This window comes from Mirounga leonina, unplaced genomic scaffold, assembly GCF_011800145.1.
Source record: "Mirounga leonina isolate KUSES-001 unplaced genomic scaffold, KU_Mleo_1.0 Mir_165, whole genome shotgun sequence".
Classification (NCBI taxonomy): domain Eukaryota; kingdom Metazoa; phylum Chordata; class Mammalia; order Carnivora; family Phocidae; genus Mirounga; species Mirounga leonina.
The window spans coordinates 63,651,196-63,667,363 of NW_023270415.1; the positions used below are offsets into that span (position 1 = coordinate 63,651,196).

The 16,168-nt window shown below is 42.2% G+C and overlaps 1 protein-coding gene across 1 annotated transcript in view; it reads right to left on the reverse strand.

The window, feature by feature from the left end:
- SNTB1 (syntrophin beta 1) overlaps positions 1–16,168 on the reverse strand; it is a 228,089-nt gene that overhangs the window by 127,068 nt on the left and 84,853 nt on the right. The window contains exon 2 of the mRNA XM_035011838.1: positions 105–321. Within this exon, the coding sequence (XP_034867729.1) occupies positions 105–321 (217 nt within the window). The remainder of the gene's footprint in view (positions 1–104; positions 322–16,168) is intronic.

Consider the following 16,168-nt stretch of genomic DNA (forward strand, 5'->3'; position numbering starts at 1 on the left):
CTTTTCTCTGGAAACTGCTGAGTGCTTTGAGAACACAAGCATGGCCCTCACAACCTCAGCGGCCACCACATGGCTGAGATCCAGAGGTCTCTGGGTCCCTTTACCTGTTCTCAGGGTCAGCAGAGGCCAGACTCCGGGTGACATAGCACATCTTGAGGGGGATGTTCTTCCGATCTCTGTGGAAGGAGCACGGCTGTGATGACAGGGCATCTGAGGACCCGGCCCCTAACCGAGGGGATTCGGGCGGAGGTGTTTCCCAGCCGATCTCTGATACTGGGGAGCCTTTCTTCACATAGGGTGTGGCTTCTCGCATGTACTTCACTGCAAGGAAAAAGACAACAACAGTGCTTTTAAGTACATCGCGGCTGAATTTCTGGAAAGTCTGATTGTGTTTTCGAAACTTGCATTAGATGAGCTCTTAATACCGATGCTCTTAAATTCTGAACAAGAGTCACAATTGCTGTTCCTCTCAAAACAGTTTTTCTGTTATTTAAATTCTATACCAAAGTGGTATTTAGAACTTGCTATTACAATGACCTGAACTTGAGAATTACTTTAAACTTTTTTCAACAATGACAACTTTTATCTTTTCTGATTTTAAGTTGCATTCTGGAGAAGAGGCTGAAAGACAAATGGGCAGAGAAGGAGAAAGCATAACTTAGGCTTAAAGGCACATAATTGTTCCATACAGAAGCAGGGAATCTGGTAGCCATATTCTCTAACTATGTCCTTATTCAGAAGCAAGAAGAACAGGCTTTTCAAGTTAATAGTGCTAAGAAAACATATACACACACACACAAAAAAAAAAACCTCAAAAAAAAACAACCAACCCTCACATAAAAGGATACTTATTTTGCAATGGAAAAAATTTGTATGAGCAAAAATATCTTCTGTAAGAGCTGAAAACTAGGACCAACCTAAATATCCACCAGAAAAATAATAAATTATAAGACATCTATACAGTCATTTTTAAAAATGAGATAGATACAGATGTGTTGATGTAGAAAGACCTACAAGATCTATTATTAGTTTAAAAAATGGTAGAGAGAAGTGCATATATTGTAATCTTTTGTATCTAAATCATAAATACATAGCCTTGCATATATACAACTATTTCTGGATAGGAACATAAGAAAATATTAACAGCAGTTAGCTCTGGGGAGTGGAAATAAAAGTCAAGCTGTATTACCCTTTTATACCATTTTTATGTTTAGCCAATATGCGCCTATTCCTTTAATAAAATTTAAAAAAAACAAAAATAGTTCCAGAGTTGAGTGGAGCAGACTGAAAGTCTGCTCTTTGGTATGTTTCCTTGGTCTTAAGAAGTTATTTGCCTAAACTGAGGGTTGCTGGAGTGGTGGGGGGTGGGAGGGATGGGGTGGCTGGGTGATAAACACTGAGAAGGGTATGTGCTATGTGAGTGCTGTGAATTGTGTAAGACTGTTGAATCACAGGCCTGTACCTCTGAAACAAATAATACATTATATGTTTAAAAAAAAAAAAAAGGAAGAAGATAGCAGGAGGGGAAGAATGAAGGGGGGGAAATTGGAGGGGGAGATGAACCATGAGAGACTATGGACTCTGAGAAAGAAACTGAGGGTTCTAGAGGGGAGGGGGGTGGGAGGATGGGTTAGCCTGGTGATGGGTATTGAGGAGGGCACGTTCTGCATGGAGCACTGGGTGTTATACAGAACAATGAATCATGGAACACTACATCAAAAACTAATGATGTCATGTATGGTGTTTAACATAACATAATAAAAAAAAATTAGAACAAAAAAAAAAAAAGGAAGTTATTTGCCTCTTCTAAATTTAAGCATTTGGTCCTTAGACAACTTTTGTATTGACAGGGCAACTAGATTCTTGGAAGGTGCAATATAAATTTCCCTATCTTTCTGTCACTCACACAGTTTGGTTCTGTGCTGCTTTGCAAGGGGGAATTGGGCTAAGTTCCTTACTGGTATCTGTTATTACAAATGGCAGTGGACTGGAATGGGTACACACTGGAAGATATTTACTCCAGACCTTGGTAATTCAAGTCCACAAACTAACACCTTTATGGCACAAGACATGGGGCCAGGTTTATAGAGACTACCAAAATAAGCAATAGGTAGTTTCCATACTCAACAATTCAAATCATGGGTAACTCTAATGGATGCTGCTGGGTCCCATCAGATCCTTTCCACCAGCCTGAGCACGTATTTCCTAGATGCTGTGTGCTGGCTGAGAACAACTCTTAAGCTGCCCACCTGTTCCAGAAAACAGCTGTTGACCCAACAGAAGCCAGCAAGTCTGGGAAGCTACAGAGTTGCTGCTAGATCCCCCAGACAGAGGCTCTGCTTCTCAGGAACCCCACCTAAGATAGTGACATCACACAAATACATAAAGTATGGCACAAAGCAGAGAGAGCTGTGTGTTATAACAGGAATAAAGTACGTTGGAGGAACTCACAAGGAAACTGAATCTAGGAGTATGAGGACAAGTTAGGTTCACAGCAATTTAGTAAGACCAAACACACCAAGATGCATGTAATATGGACAGATATTAGGGAACTCAACCACAGGTATCAAAAACAGCCATATTAATTCAAGACAGATGTCATTTAGTACCAACACATATTTGAAAAGATTTCAGGGTTTTAACTGAATATAAGTGCAATTAGGAGAAAACAGCTCCACGGTCACCACAAACCTGTTAGCATAAGCTGCCATTACGGAAGAAGAAAGGGCATTCACAGACGGGTGTATTTTAAGGAATATTATTTATTCGTGGGCAATATATTTAAAGAGGAACACAAATATACCTCAGAACAAATGCAGAAAATTTAAGGGGACAGATTTAAGCTGTCCAAAGCTGGAGTAAATAGATCTGTTTTGAAAACACTTAACTTTTTTTATCTCTAAAAATGTTTTAGTAGAAGCTAAAACACTGCTTAGCTTTGTACATTACTGACTTGTACTTATTATATACAGGAAATTCAAGTATCAGCTGAGATGGTTTGAAGGTTCTCCTTTGGTTGTATTATTATTCTTCCAGATGGAGTAGGGGATGAGTGTGGTGGGAGTGAGAATCCAGAGATGCTTCATGAAGTAGGTGTCATTTGAACTTGGCCTTAAAAGGTAGACAGGACTTTAAAAAAGCAGAGATAGGAACAACAGTCCTTCTTTTATATAATGTACTCTGATTTACAAATCGCATTGCAGTCCCATAAGAAAGAAAAGTTGGACCTCGGTTTGAAGGGGAATAAAGAACAAACATTTATTATATACCTAACTATGGATGGAACCAGGGGCTTTACATATCTTCCCACATTTAAGCTTCAAAATGACTATTCAAGGCACCACCATATTTATAAGACAACTAAGGTCCAAAGGAAAAAACTGGGTAAGGGATCTTCCACTTTTTGAGTATCCATGTATGTACAAACAATAAAAGAATAAGTTGCTATTCCTTTCAGACCCTGCTAAAAAGAAATGTCTTGGAGGGCTATTCTTTTTTTTTTTTTAAAGATGTTATTTATTTCACAGAGAGAGATACAGCTAGAGAGGGAACACAAGCAGGGGGGTGGGGGAGGGAGAAGCAGGCTTCCCGCGGAGCAGGGAGCCCGATGCGGGGCTTGATCCCAGGACCCTGGAACCATGACCAGAGCCGAAGGCAGACGCTTAACGACTGAGCCACCCAGGCGCCCCTTGGAGGGCTATTCTTATTCTGATGGACACTAGGAGTTTTACATATGTTATCCTTTGCAAGACTAGTATTATTTTACACATCGGCACAATAAGCACAGAAGTTTAGCTTATGTGGCTGGTGAGTGGTGGAGCTGTAGTTTGACTTCCCAGAAATCACATTCTTTAACGACATCTGGCTACCCCACCTAGCTAACGAAGGCAAAATGACAAGCTAATAGGCTTTGACTTTATTCCACAGGCAGAGCTGATAGCCATGGTGGTCTTGGTCTGTGAGTGAGGGGAATCGGAGGTTAGCCATAGAGAGAAGTCTGGCAAGTGAGGTCAGGTGTACTGAAGAGAAAAGGTATCCGAGGTACATCACTAATTACGGAGCCATTGGGAGTTACTGCCACAGATACCCTGAGCTGTACTCAAAATATGCATGGAAAGCGTGAGGAGTCCCAGAAATGTGTGGTTTGAGCCACTCATGGGCAGGAGCATGGGGAATATAGCAAGTCCTGGCCCAGAAGCAATACCGACCAAGTAACCACTTCCTGTGCTGCACAGAACTTGGGGAATTTATGGAGAGAAGACGTAGCAACGCCTTGAAGAAAGGCCTGGAAATGATATTTAAAATAGTAATCCTTTTAACTGACCAACTGAAAATAAGGACAGAGAAAATAAGTTAACAAGGTAGGGATGGTCATTTAAAGATTTCTTCATTCATCCCAAATCCAACTATTCATCATGTGCTGAGGACTATGCTATCCACGTGTGATGATTAAAAAAAAAAAGTCCCTGTTTAAGAACAATGTAAGCCTGTAAAAGGGGGAAGGGAAGTGAGTAGGTGGCCTGAGTTCTTGTGTTAATCTTACACCTAGTTTAAGGAGGTCCCAAGCTAGAGGAGTCTCTAGGGGACTGGCAAAATCAAATGCAAATCCCTTCTGGAGGAAGGCAATTTCATCCTAGGCTTCAAAGAGTTCCTATGAATCACTTTCAAGGGCAATGAACAGCATAAAGTAAGAAAATGTTGTTCACATAGAAATGAGGTAGCATGAGCAAGAACTAGTAAAAATAACTGAAAGCAGTGACAGTTCCAACAGAAACTACAAAGCAACAAATAAGTTTACCATGTGTAAAGAAACAAATGAAAGTCTGAGAGAATCTTCCACGGAATATTTTTTTAAAGATTTCACTTATTTGAGAGAGAGAGAGCAATCAGGGGGAGAGGGGCAAAGGGAAAGGGAAAGTGAGACTCTCAAGCAGACTCCCCGCTGAGCATGGAGCCCAATGTGGGGCTCGATCTCACCACCCTGAGATCACGGCCTGAGCCCATATCAAGAGTCAGATGCTCAACCGACTGAGCCACCCAGGCGCCCCTTCCAGAGAAGATTTTTTAAACAGTGACCTAACAGATTGGTAAAATAACCAAATAGAATATCTAGTAGTAGTAGCTGTAATAATAATTACTGCTATATAATATAGAATTATAATAAAAAACCAGAATTAAAACTTCAATAGGTAGACATATTAAAGAAGAAATTAGTGAGTGAATTGTAGATCAGAAGAAATTTTACAGAATGTAGCACAAAAATATAAAAATATGGAAAACATGGAATAGAGATGTGGAAGATGAAGTGAGAAGGTCTAATGTATGTCTAACTGAAGCCCCAGAAGGAAAGACAGAATGTGGCAGAGGCTAAGGATTTTCCTGAAGGAAAGACAACAACCCACGACTTTAAGAAACCTGACTTAATTTTGATAAACACCACCTGTGCTCTTCCCCATCAAGACAAAGAGAAATAAGGGGTCATCTTGCTTTCAACCTCAGGTAGGCTAAGCCTCTCCTTAGAATCCATGTTTCTTCTGAGAACTTTAGATATCACCTCTCCCTTTCACTAAAGTTTTGTAAGGAAAATTCAGCCAAATCCCTAAATGAGTCCAGCAATCTCTGGCACCACCAGAAAACAAGTTTGCAATTTCAAGGGGAAAAAAACAACAAGGAAACAAAGAGATTATCATCACCATCCCTGAACAAGATATGCTGAAATCACTGAACTGTTTCCACATCAGTCTTGAGGAAAAACAGGTAATGTCAACACATCCCTGCGTAAAGCCCCTTTGTTCAGGAGTCTTGCTTCTTGTTGATCTATATAGAAGACAGAAAATGGAGAAACTTGTTTTTGTGTATAACAAAGAAAGTAACAGAAAATTGCCATTGGCTTTCTCCAAGGGCCCACAATTTCTGGTCCAGAGGAAGTAATAAAATTGTCAGAATATCCCTTCTTGCTACAAGGCTTGGTCATCAGTTCTGAGCATAATTCTGCTGTCCAGCTGTCCCTCTCCAATCACCAACTAAGGCCTGAGGCTAAGTCCCTTCTCCCCTCAAGCAGAGAGTAAGAACAGTGTGGCCACACCTGGGTGTGGTAAAGCAGAGCCTCTAACACAAAAACCATGTGTGAAACCTTTTCTTGGTTCTTGGTGCCTTAGCCTCTTGAGATTTCTACACCTTGCAATCAAAATAATGAGAGGATTTAATTCAGGAAGGGTAAAGTGTTACCCAAAGACTAGATGTGACTGCAATAGGTGTCCCAATTACAGTGTATTAAATGATAGAGAGGTTTGTTTTTCTTTTCCTCAAAGTCTAGAGCAAAAGAAAAGGGCTGCCAGGACAAGCTTTGCTCCCTGAAGTTGTCAGGGGCTCAGCCCTCTGCCCCCTTCCTGCTCTGCATCCTAGCCTGCCATCTGATAACCCAAGATGCCTGCTTGAGTTCCAGCCATTATGACCAAATACCTATCAGCAAGAAGGGGGGAAAAAATAAAGGACACACCACGCTTCCTCCCTTAAGAACACTTTCAGAAGCTGACACACTACATCTGCTTACAAACCATCGACCAGAATTTAGCCACAGGGCCATTTCTAGAGGGAAAAGAAAGTTTACTCTTAACTCTGGTGCCAACCCAGCTAAAAACTGGTGGAGAAGGGAGGCTACTATTGTGGAAGAAGAAGAGAAGAGATATTAAGGGACAACTCTCGGTTTCTACCACACAAAAAATATCCCTAATGCTGTCAGCCCATCACAGCTAATTTTATGACACATAAGTACAAATAAATGCGTTGGAGAGATCAGTAAAAAGCACAATGATTAGATTCCATGAACTTTGCTAAGTGTTTTTTGCATACTAACTCATTAGAACTTCACAACAACTCTATGATGCAAGCACTGCGATCACCCTCATTTTAGCAAGGATGCAACGACGGGAAAGGGTTAAGTCATATCCCCAGATTACACTGCTAGAAAAGGCAGAAGCCAGAGTCAAATCCAGTCAGCGTGGCTCCACAGTTCTTGCTTTTAACTACGAAGTAATACTGTTTCTCACACTTTTTTTTTTTAATTAATTGAATGTGTGTGTGTATGTGTGTGTATTTAAGGCAACATTTTTATGCACTGGGAGAAAACATCCAATTAAGTGGCTATTGCCTGTAACATAAAGGAGCTTGATTTTGTAAGCCTAAACTATTAAACTATGGCATTTCAATAAATGCCTTTTAAGACACTGTAATATGTATGCATAATAGAGGGTTTAAGAGCTAGCGTTTGCATAATTACACCTCCATGTGCTTACAGACAGTAATTTCAGGCAACGAGCTGTTGAAACCGATCAAGAAGCAGCCAGGCCCCAGGTCAGGGTGCTCATAATCAGAACTAATTAATGAACCATGCCCTTTCTGGGCATCATGAATTAAAAACTGTGGTTGAGCAATTAAAATTCCAATCTTCACTTGCAAAAAATGAAAAGGCGGGGGAGGAGAGCCCTAAGGAGTGGTCTTCAAACCAATAATCCACCAAGTCACTTTCAATATGTTTCTGGTTTGTCATCTCAAGGACGAGCAGTTGCAAAGCTTTCAAAAGAACCTTCAGCAGAGCCCAAGTTTGTGAAGGCCCCAAGTTGCCACAATTAAATCTTTGTTGAGGCGGCCAGATGACATTTGAAAGGAAAAGCACACACAGGCTACTAATGAGGAAATGCTTGAGGCAAATCCAATCAGCTCTCCAACTAGGCTGGTTTCTGAGGAGCCCGCGAGTCCCTCTGACAAGTGCGAGTCTTCTTAAAAATAACAACAAAAACAACAGAAAAAAGGATTTCCAGATTACAGGAAGAAAAAGAAATACTTCATTACTCTGAGCGAGGTGAACACAAAATGTGCATTTTCTAATGTGATTAAGGCGAGAGGGGACCAGCTGGAGGCAAGAAATCTGGGCATTCGGACCGCGGGTGAAGCTTTCAGGTTGGGGACAGGTTGGTGACAATGCGATTTGCTGACAAAATGCCATGTAAGACTTTCCCTTCATGGCATTTTCCTAGGCCATCTCAGGGAGGAAAGGAGCAGAGGGGGTTCATCAATGATCTCAATCAAGAAATGATGAGCGAAGGAATACAAGCTTCTTGGAGGATATAGCTAACCTCTCGGGAAGTGGAGTCGTGAGCTGGAAAGAGAACTGGCCGTGGGAGTCGGGGACCAGGGTTACAGTTTCAGCTCTGCCACTAACTAGCTCTCCAGCCCCAGGCAAGTCACTGCCCTTCCCGGACCTCATTTTCCTTACCTGTCAAGGAGCGACATAAAAGTCCCTACCCTTCAAACATTCTATAATTCCTTGGGAAGCTGTCTCTTCTGACAATATATTTAAAAAAAAAAAAAAAGGTTTCTTTTCTTACCTCATCTTGCTGTTTGTGTCTTCACCAACAAACAGCTCTGTTAAAATGTGTGCCACAATCTTAGTCCTTAGATAGATGCATCTTGTGACTTTTTACCAAACTCTACAGGCATCTGACAAATGTGACAATAAGTCTATGTTGAGATTATGTACTCAAGTTACTTTTTCTTTAATTTGGCAGAGTTGTCTAGAAGAATCATTATTCTCATTCACTAACCAATATTTATTTCTCTTCCATTCTGCCAGGGGGAGGGGTCCTTCAAGGTAGGATTTTTTTTTTTTTTAAGATTTTATTTATTTTTTGACAGAGCGAGACACAGCGAGAGAGGGAACACAAGCAGGGGGAGTGAGAGAGGGAGAAGCAGGCTTCCTGCTGAGCAGGGAGCCTGATGTGGGGCTCGATCCTAGCGCCCTGGGATCATGACCCAAGCCGAAGGACTGAGCCACCCAGGCGCCCCTCAAGGTAGGATTTTAAGAGACATTTGAAGGATGACCCAAAGGCTCTCGTGAAGTCATAAGCACATTCTGGGAGAGGGTACTGAGTTTTAATGATCGGCGTCAGGAGTAAGATAAACTGGTTACGAATTTGTTGAGTAATTGTTGGCCTCCTATTAAAAATCTATCTCAAAATTATCCTATTTTAGACAGTACAGTTATTCGATGTAATCTGCCTTGATTCTTCAATGAAGCAAGATTATTGCCCCCAGAGAAGCCTCCAGAGACCCAAGGGGAGTATCCTATCCCCTAAGTCCTACCACCACTCAGAAACACACTGACTGGTTTGGTTATCCATTAATACAATAAACATTTAATAAGTTCCTGCTATGGGCAGGGCCCTGAGTGTTGGGAGTTATCCCAGTCAACAAGACAGGCTGGGTGCCCACCCTCGAGGTGCCCGCACTGAGGTGCACATGTGCCTGTTGCGGGGGGAGGGGGAACATCAGGCCAATAGATAAATATAGGGCACTGCTCTGAAAGAGACACACACCAGAGGCCTGGAGTCTGTCCCAGTTCACACAGAGCCCCTCACTAGCTGGCTCCTGCCCGCCTCTTATTGTCATCTCAGCTGACTGACCACCTCTTGGTCTCCACAGTTCACACACCAGCCACAAAGAAATTCTCTTTCTTTTTTTTTTTTTAAAGATTTTTTATTTATTTATCTGAGAGAGAGAATGGGAGACAGAGAGCATGAGAGGGAGGAGGGTCAGAGGGAGAAGCAGACTCCCCGCTGAGCAGGGAGCCCGATGCGGGACTCGATCCCGGGACTCCAGGATCATGGACCTGAGCCGAAGGCAGTCGCTTAACCGACTGAGCCACCCAGGCGCCCCTGGTTTTACCAGGTTGTTTTTTTTTTTTTTTTTTAAGATTTTATTTATTTATCTGAGAGAGAGAATGAGAGACAGAGAGCATGAGAGGGAGGAGGGTCAGAGGGAGAAGCAGACTCCCCGCCGAGCAGGGAGCCCGATGCGGGACTCGATCCCGGGACTCCAGGATCATGACCTGAGCCGAAGGCAGTCGCCCAACCGACTGAGCCACCCAGGCGCCCAAAGAAATTCTCTTTCATTCTCTGAACATGCCACGCTTGCCCTCTCCTGCCTCTGTTCTTTGCACATGTGGTCTCTTCTGCATGGAAACCTGTCTGGAAAACATTCCTCTCTACATCCTGTAAGCCTTAGTTCAGGTAAAACCTCCTCCCTAAGTCCTCCCGATATGCCTTCCTTAAGCTCCAGCCGCGCCTTGCGATCTCCACTGATATGACCAGCATCAGGACATGAACATTATGAGGATGGCCTATGCCACGCAAGGCACTGTGCTCATGATCTGACACACACTTGAGCACTTACACATCACAGTTCTTTCTTTGTACACAGGTCTCTCCGGTGGAAGCATGAGGTCTTCAAAGTTGAGTGAATACTCTACAGTAGAAGTGAAAACTCTAGACTCTGGAGCCACATTACATAGTCTCAAATCTTGCCTCTGCCACCTATGGTGGGCAGTGAACTGGGAGGTTACATTTCCTTAATCTTTCAATGCCTCCGTTTGTCCACCTGTAAAATGGGGATAAATAGGAGTGCCGGCTGGTGGATCAAATGACCTAATACACACAGAGGGCTCAGGACTGTGTCTAGCACATGGTAAGTGCTCATCAGTGTTAGAAAAAAGGAAAACTTGGTATCCACATCTATAGCCAAGCAATTAACACTACGTCCGGCTGTCAAATATGGAATTGTTGAGCAAATGAATGACAATGTTAACAGGATCTCCAAGATAGAATTTTTCACAGATTTGTTCTTGAGGAGGAGTCATAACTGATCAGCAGAGGCCAGAGAATACCTGTCACTTGTCCAAGGTTTTAAGACAAAGAAGCAACAGACGAAGGTCAGAAATCCATTTCCTCTATCCTGTAGAATGGGGGTTAGCAAGCTTTTTCTGGAAAAGGCAAGACAGAAAATTTGGCAGGTTCTGTGGACCTTTCGAGTCTCTGCCACAATTATCCAATTCTAGCATGAAAGAACCACAGACTACATGCAAACAAATCAGTGTGACAATGACATTTTCTTTACAAAAACAGGCAATGGGCCCGATTCAACCTGGGAGCTTTAGAAAAGTAGCAATAACTACTTACTATGACTTACTTACTATGCATCGGGCCCCACTTAAAATGTCTGAGGTCTACTAGCTTATTTAAAAGCAATTCTATGGGGATGCCTGGGTGGCTCAGTCGGTTAAGCGGCTGCCTTCGGCCCGGGTCATGATCCCAGGGTCCTGGGATCGAGTCCCACATCGGGCTCCTTGCTCAGTAGGGAGCCTGCTTCTCTCTCTCTCTCTCTCTCTCTCTCTCTCTCCCTCTGCTTGTGCTCTCTCTGTCAAATAAATAAAATCTTAAAAATAAATAATAAAAAAATAAAAGCAATTCTATGAAGTAGGTTTATTATTATGCCTACCTGACAAGCAAGGTGAGTGTGGCATGGAGGCTGGAGAGACTTGCCCAAGGTCTCAGAGCAGAGATTGGCAGAGCTGGGATCTGGACTGATGCAGTCCAGCTCCAAAGTGTCCAGTCCTGATCACTAGAAAGTGAACGAGCTCTTTCCTTGCGCTCTCTATGCCTCCACATGTGGCCAAATGCTCCTGCCTGAGTTCTGTTTATCCAGCCATGAACAGTTTAGAAATCATGCTTTTCAAACACCATTTTGAGTGTGAGATATCTTCCACAGATTCCTTTTCTCATATTGAACCCAAATCTCACTCCTATAATTTGGATTCACTGATCATGGCTCTCCTCTGCAGAGATATAAAAAGCATCTTGAGTGTCGTCTAAACTAGTAATACTTAAGTGTTTGGCTTTCTATAAAGAAAAAGATAAGCCAGATTACAAAGAGACTGGCACGACTGGTCCCTTGCTCATCTGGCATCCAGATGTTATAGGGTCCCTGTCTACATTCTCTCAGAGCCTAAAGGTGGTAATGGATGAACTTAATGTGTGACAGGCATGACAGATGTTACTTTTACTTCAGGCCCCTAGATAAAGCTGGAAGAGGTACCCAATGCCTTAGATGACAAAACTAAGATTTTAAGAGTTTTACACAGGCCCCAAATTAATAGGGATAAGATGGAACATGCTGTCATTGCGTATTCAAAATAAGCATCACTGTAGCATGTAGGAGAGGAAGAACTGTATTATAGTTAATGTGAAGGAAATTTCTAGGGATTTCCATGACTATGGCTGCCATAATAAATAGGACATTAGGCTCCATTGATAGAGGTAGGTGATCACAAAAGGAGAGCCCCTCTTTATCACCTTGATTGGTCCATACCTGAAACCCTCATAGGTTGGACAATGTTTCAGATTTATCTATTTTTATTTTAGAGAGGGAGAGAGAATGTGCACACGGTGGGGGGTAGGGAGAGGGGTAACAGGGAAGGGGAGAGGGGTAACAGGGAAGGGCAGAGGGAGAGGGAGAGAGAAACCCAAGCAGACTCCACGCTGAGCACAGACCCGGATGCGGGACTCGATCTCACAACTCCAAGATCAGACCTGAGCTGAAACCAAGAGTGGGATGCCCAACCGACTGCACCACCCAGGTGCCCCAGGTTGAACAATGTTTACATGAGGGTAAGAAGGATGACCAGGTTGTTGAAAGGTTCAAGTAACAAAGAAAATATAAATTAAATGAGAGACCTTAGAGCACAGAAGGAAAGAGTCTGGAGTCTGATTGCTGGGGTCCAATTCCTAGCTCTCCTATTGCTGAGCTCTGTGTCCTTAAGCAGATTACTTAGTTTCCCCGTGGGTTAATTTTTTCACCTATCTCAGAGGATTGTTGTGAGGACAAGGTGACTTAATACAAGTTAAAAAATGTACAGGTAACTTGGCATAGTAAACACCATAAGGGTCAGTTACCATTATCAGGAGTGAGCCTCGGAAAGAGATTGATGGGACCTAACAAGTGGTGGGTTGGGCGAAGCTCACTCTGTGTTTCTCTGCAGGGTAGAGCCACAGTTCGTGAATACAAATTATTGGGGTAAAATTTGGGTAGGGAGTTCCCTATTGCTCGTGACATTCAAGCAGAAACCAGAGGAGATATGTCCCATGTGGCAGAAAGGATTTGTCTCCTCTGTGGGAGGACATATTGTTTTCTAAAATCCCTTCAAGTTATCATGTTCTATGTTCCTTCTGGAATGTGGGTGATTAAGATGTCTACTCCAAAGACTACAATACAGTGAGGACACGTCATGGTTGTATACCAATAAAATCATGCCATCCACTTCTTTACTCTTATGTGCTTATTAGCTATATATGACTTACATGACACTGGGACAGTTTGTTGAGTCTTAGAATCTTCACCTGTAAAACGGGAACACAATACATTCCTTAGGCCATACGATGTAAAACTTTAATAAATGAGCTCCAGGCAAAGGATCTGGGTTTAAATCCCAAATCTTCTACTTCTAAGCTGGGCTTCTTTGAGCAAGGTATGCAATCTCCCTGTCACTCAGTTTCCTCACCTGATAATAACAGGACCTATCTCAAAGACTTGTTATGAGGATTAAATAATTTTTAAAAATGTATACAGGGCCGGGTATACAGCTGGGTGGCTCAGTCGGTTGAGTGTCCAACTCTTGGTTTCGGCTCAGGTCATGATCTCCTGGTCAAGAGATAGAGCCCTGCATCCTGCTCCCTGCTCAGCGTAGAGTCTGTTTCCCCTCTTCCTCTCCCTCTGTCCCTCCCACCGTTCTCTCTCTCTCTCTCTCTTTAAAATAAATAAATAAATCTTTAAAAAAAAATGTATGCAAAGCTCTTAGAACAGCACCTGGCACATACTTTGCACTCATATTTAACTATTATTACCATTATGTTGTTGTTGCTCTTCTGAGATTTAAATGAGAAAATGCATTGTGGGGACACCGATCTCTTTTCTAACTATAGGTGCTGTCAAAATCATCAATGCTTGAAAGTGTCATTTCATTATAGATTCACTGCATATACATTAAGCCCCTACTCTGCACTCAGTGGGACTAGACTCGGCAAGATGGATACTCAGACTTACAAGTTCCTGCTTCTGAGAATTTTATGATCATGCCAACCAGAAAAGGCACAAACCAAAAACCTGGGAATTGCTATTGAATAAAATTCAGTACACACACAAATAGCCTAAAGTGTTCATCAGATAGTAGCAAGTGCTGAGAGGACATGGATTCTGATGTCTACAGACTTGATCCCTCAACAATTTGCTGCCGGCTCTTCACCCTCACAAACACTCTTAATTTCTCCACCTTGGGAAAATACAGTAACTATTTTAACAGCTATCCCCGGACATCTGAAGACAGGAAGTGAGTAACGGGTAGAAAGGATGTCTGATACTCAAGCCCTAATATTGTTTTTACTCTTTCTTATACAGAAGATCCTATGTGAATAGGACTTTACGTCAACAGGCAGGAAGCGCTGCTTTTACTCCCTCCTTACAGGCATCTCTGGAAAATAACCTCTATTATTCCAGGTGTAGCTTGCTGAAAACATCCTGCAAATCAAACTCAGGTTCAGTAAATCTGCAGCTACTTTTCAGTGGCAGAAGCCCAGAAAAGTCATAAAGCTTTTCCAAAGGAAACCACATTAAGTAAACAAAATATCATTACCAAGGGTGGACTCAGGCCAGGTCTGAGATTTTTTTTTTTTTTTTTTTTTTTTTACCCAAAGATATGCTGCAGACCCAAAGCAATCATACAGGCATATGGAGGAAAGGGGGATGGCAGGAATGAACTTTGAAACATCAGGGTCTCCCAAACTAGACAATGTTATGAACGAACACCTGCTATCTTAAAAGTGCGTTACAGTTTAAAACACTTCCATGTGCACAATCTCATTTCTTGCTTACTGCCATCTCCACAGAACTATGCATGAACGAAAAGTCCTGTAAGAATCTGACTATGCATTTATTTGCTTGAGACTCCCATGGCTCAGGAGGTAAGAGCCTAGCAACTTTCCCCACCAAATTCTACCCCCTGCCAAGCACACACATGACGCACACCCAAACACATCTTGCTCAACAGAACCATGCCTACAGAACCCACCTGATGTACTGGATTTTCTCCTAAAGGCCAAATGTAGCTTGGCCTTGTTTGTAACTCTTTGGGGAGAGAAATTGCCAAGAACTCTAAGAAGTCGATCAGGATGGCAGAGGAAAGGCCTAAGCAAGCTTCTTGGATCTGCCTGTCAGAGCCAGGAGAATAAAACATGTTTCTCCTCTAAACTTCCAGAAGCTTCACTGGACTCTGACCAGTCAAGATAGAAGGGCTTGTTTTTGTTGTTTGTTTGCTTTTGTTTTTAAAGAGGTCTGGAGGGGATGATGGTGAGCATCAGAGAAGAGATACGACTTTTGGTAATAAATAGACCCCTAGGAAAATTTAACAATAAAAGAGGTGGGAAAATTGAGCTTCAGAGAGTTTAAATATCCTACCTCCAGGAAGCAAGCAGCAGCCCTGGAATGGGGTCCCTCGTGTTCTCATCTAATCTAATAAATCTAATAACCACAGCTGTAACAATACAACTGGTTCAGTGTCATGGAGACATAGGCTGATTGACTGCAGCTAATGAGTAATGAGTTGCTATGAAAGCTGGGCATATCTATGGATAGGAGGGGGTTAAACTAATAACATTCTCTAGTGGTCATATCAGAATTCAAATTATCAAAATATTCCACATCTGTCATAAAGGAAAAATCTAAAGGTAGCACAGGAAAAACCAAAAAAATAAAAAATAAAAATAATAGACAACCGCCTGGAGTATTTGATGAAATTAAAAAGGTGACAGAAAATCAGTATTCTTTTTTTTTTTTTGTGGAGGGGAGGGACAGAGGGAGAGGGAGAGAGAGAAGCTTAAGCAGGATCCATGCCCAACATGGAGCCCTACGCGGGGCTTGATCTCAACCCTGAGATCATGACCTGAGCCGAAATCAAGAGTCAGACACTTAACTGACTGAGCCACTCAAATGCCCCAGAAAGATCAGTATTCTAAATAGAAGGGAAAATAACAGATACAAAAGAGATTAAAAAGATAATAAAATACGACTTTTGACAGATTTATGATAATAAATTTGAAGACTTAGATGAAATGCACAAATTCAGAGGAGAAAAATAAACTTACTAAAACTGACCTAAGTAGAAATAAGAAGTGTGGCTAGTCCTATAACACTTGGAATGGAAACACTGGTTAATATTCTTCCCACAATGAAAACACCAGAACCAGATGTTATCAGTGAATTCTACCAAACTTTCAAAGACAGACCA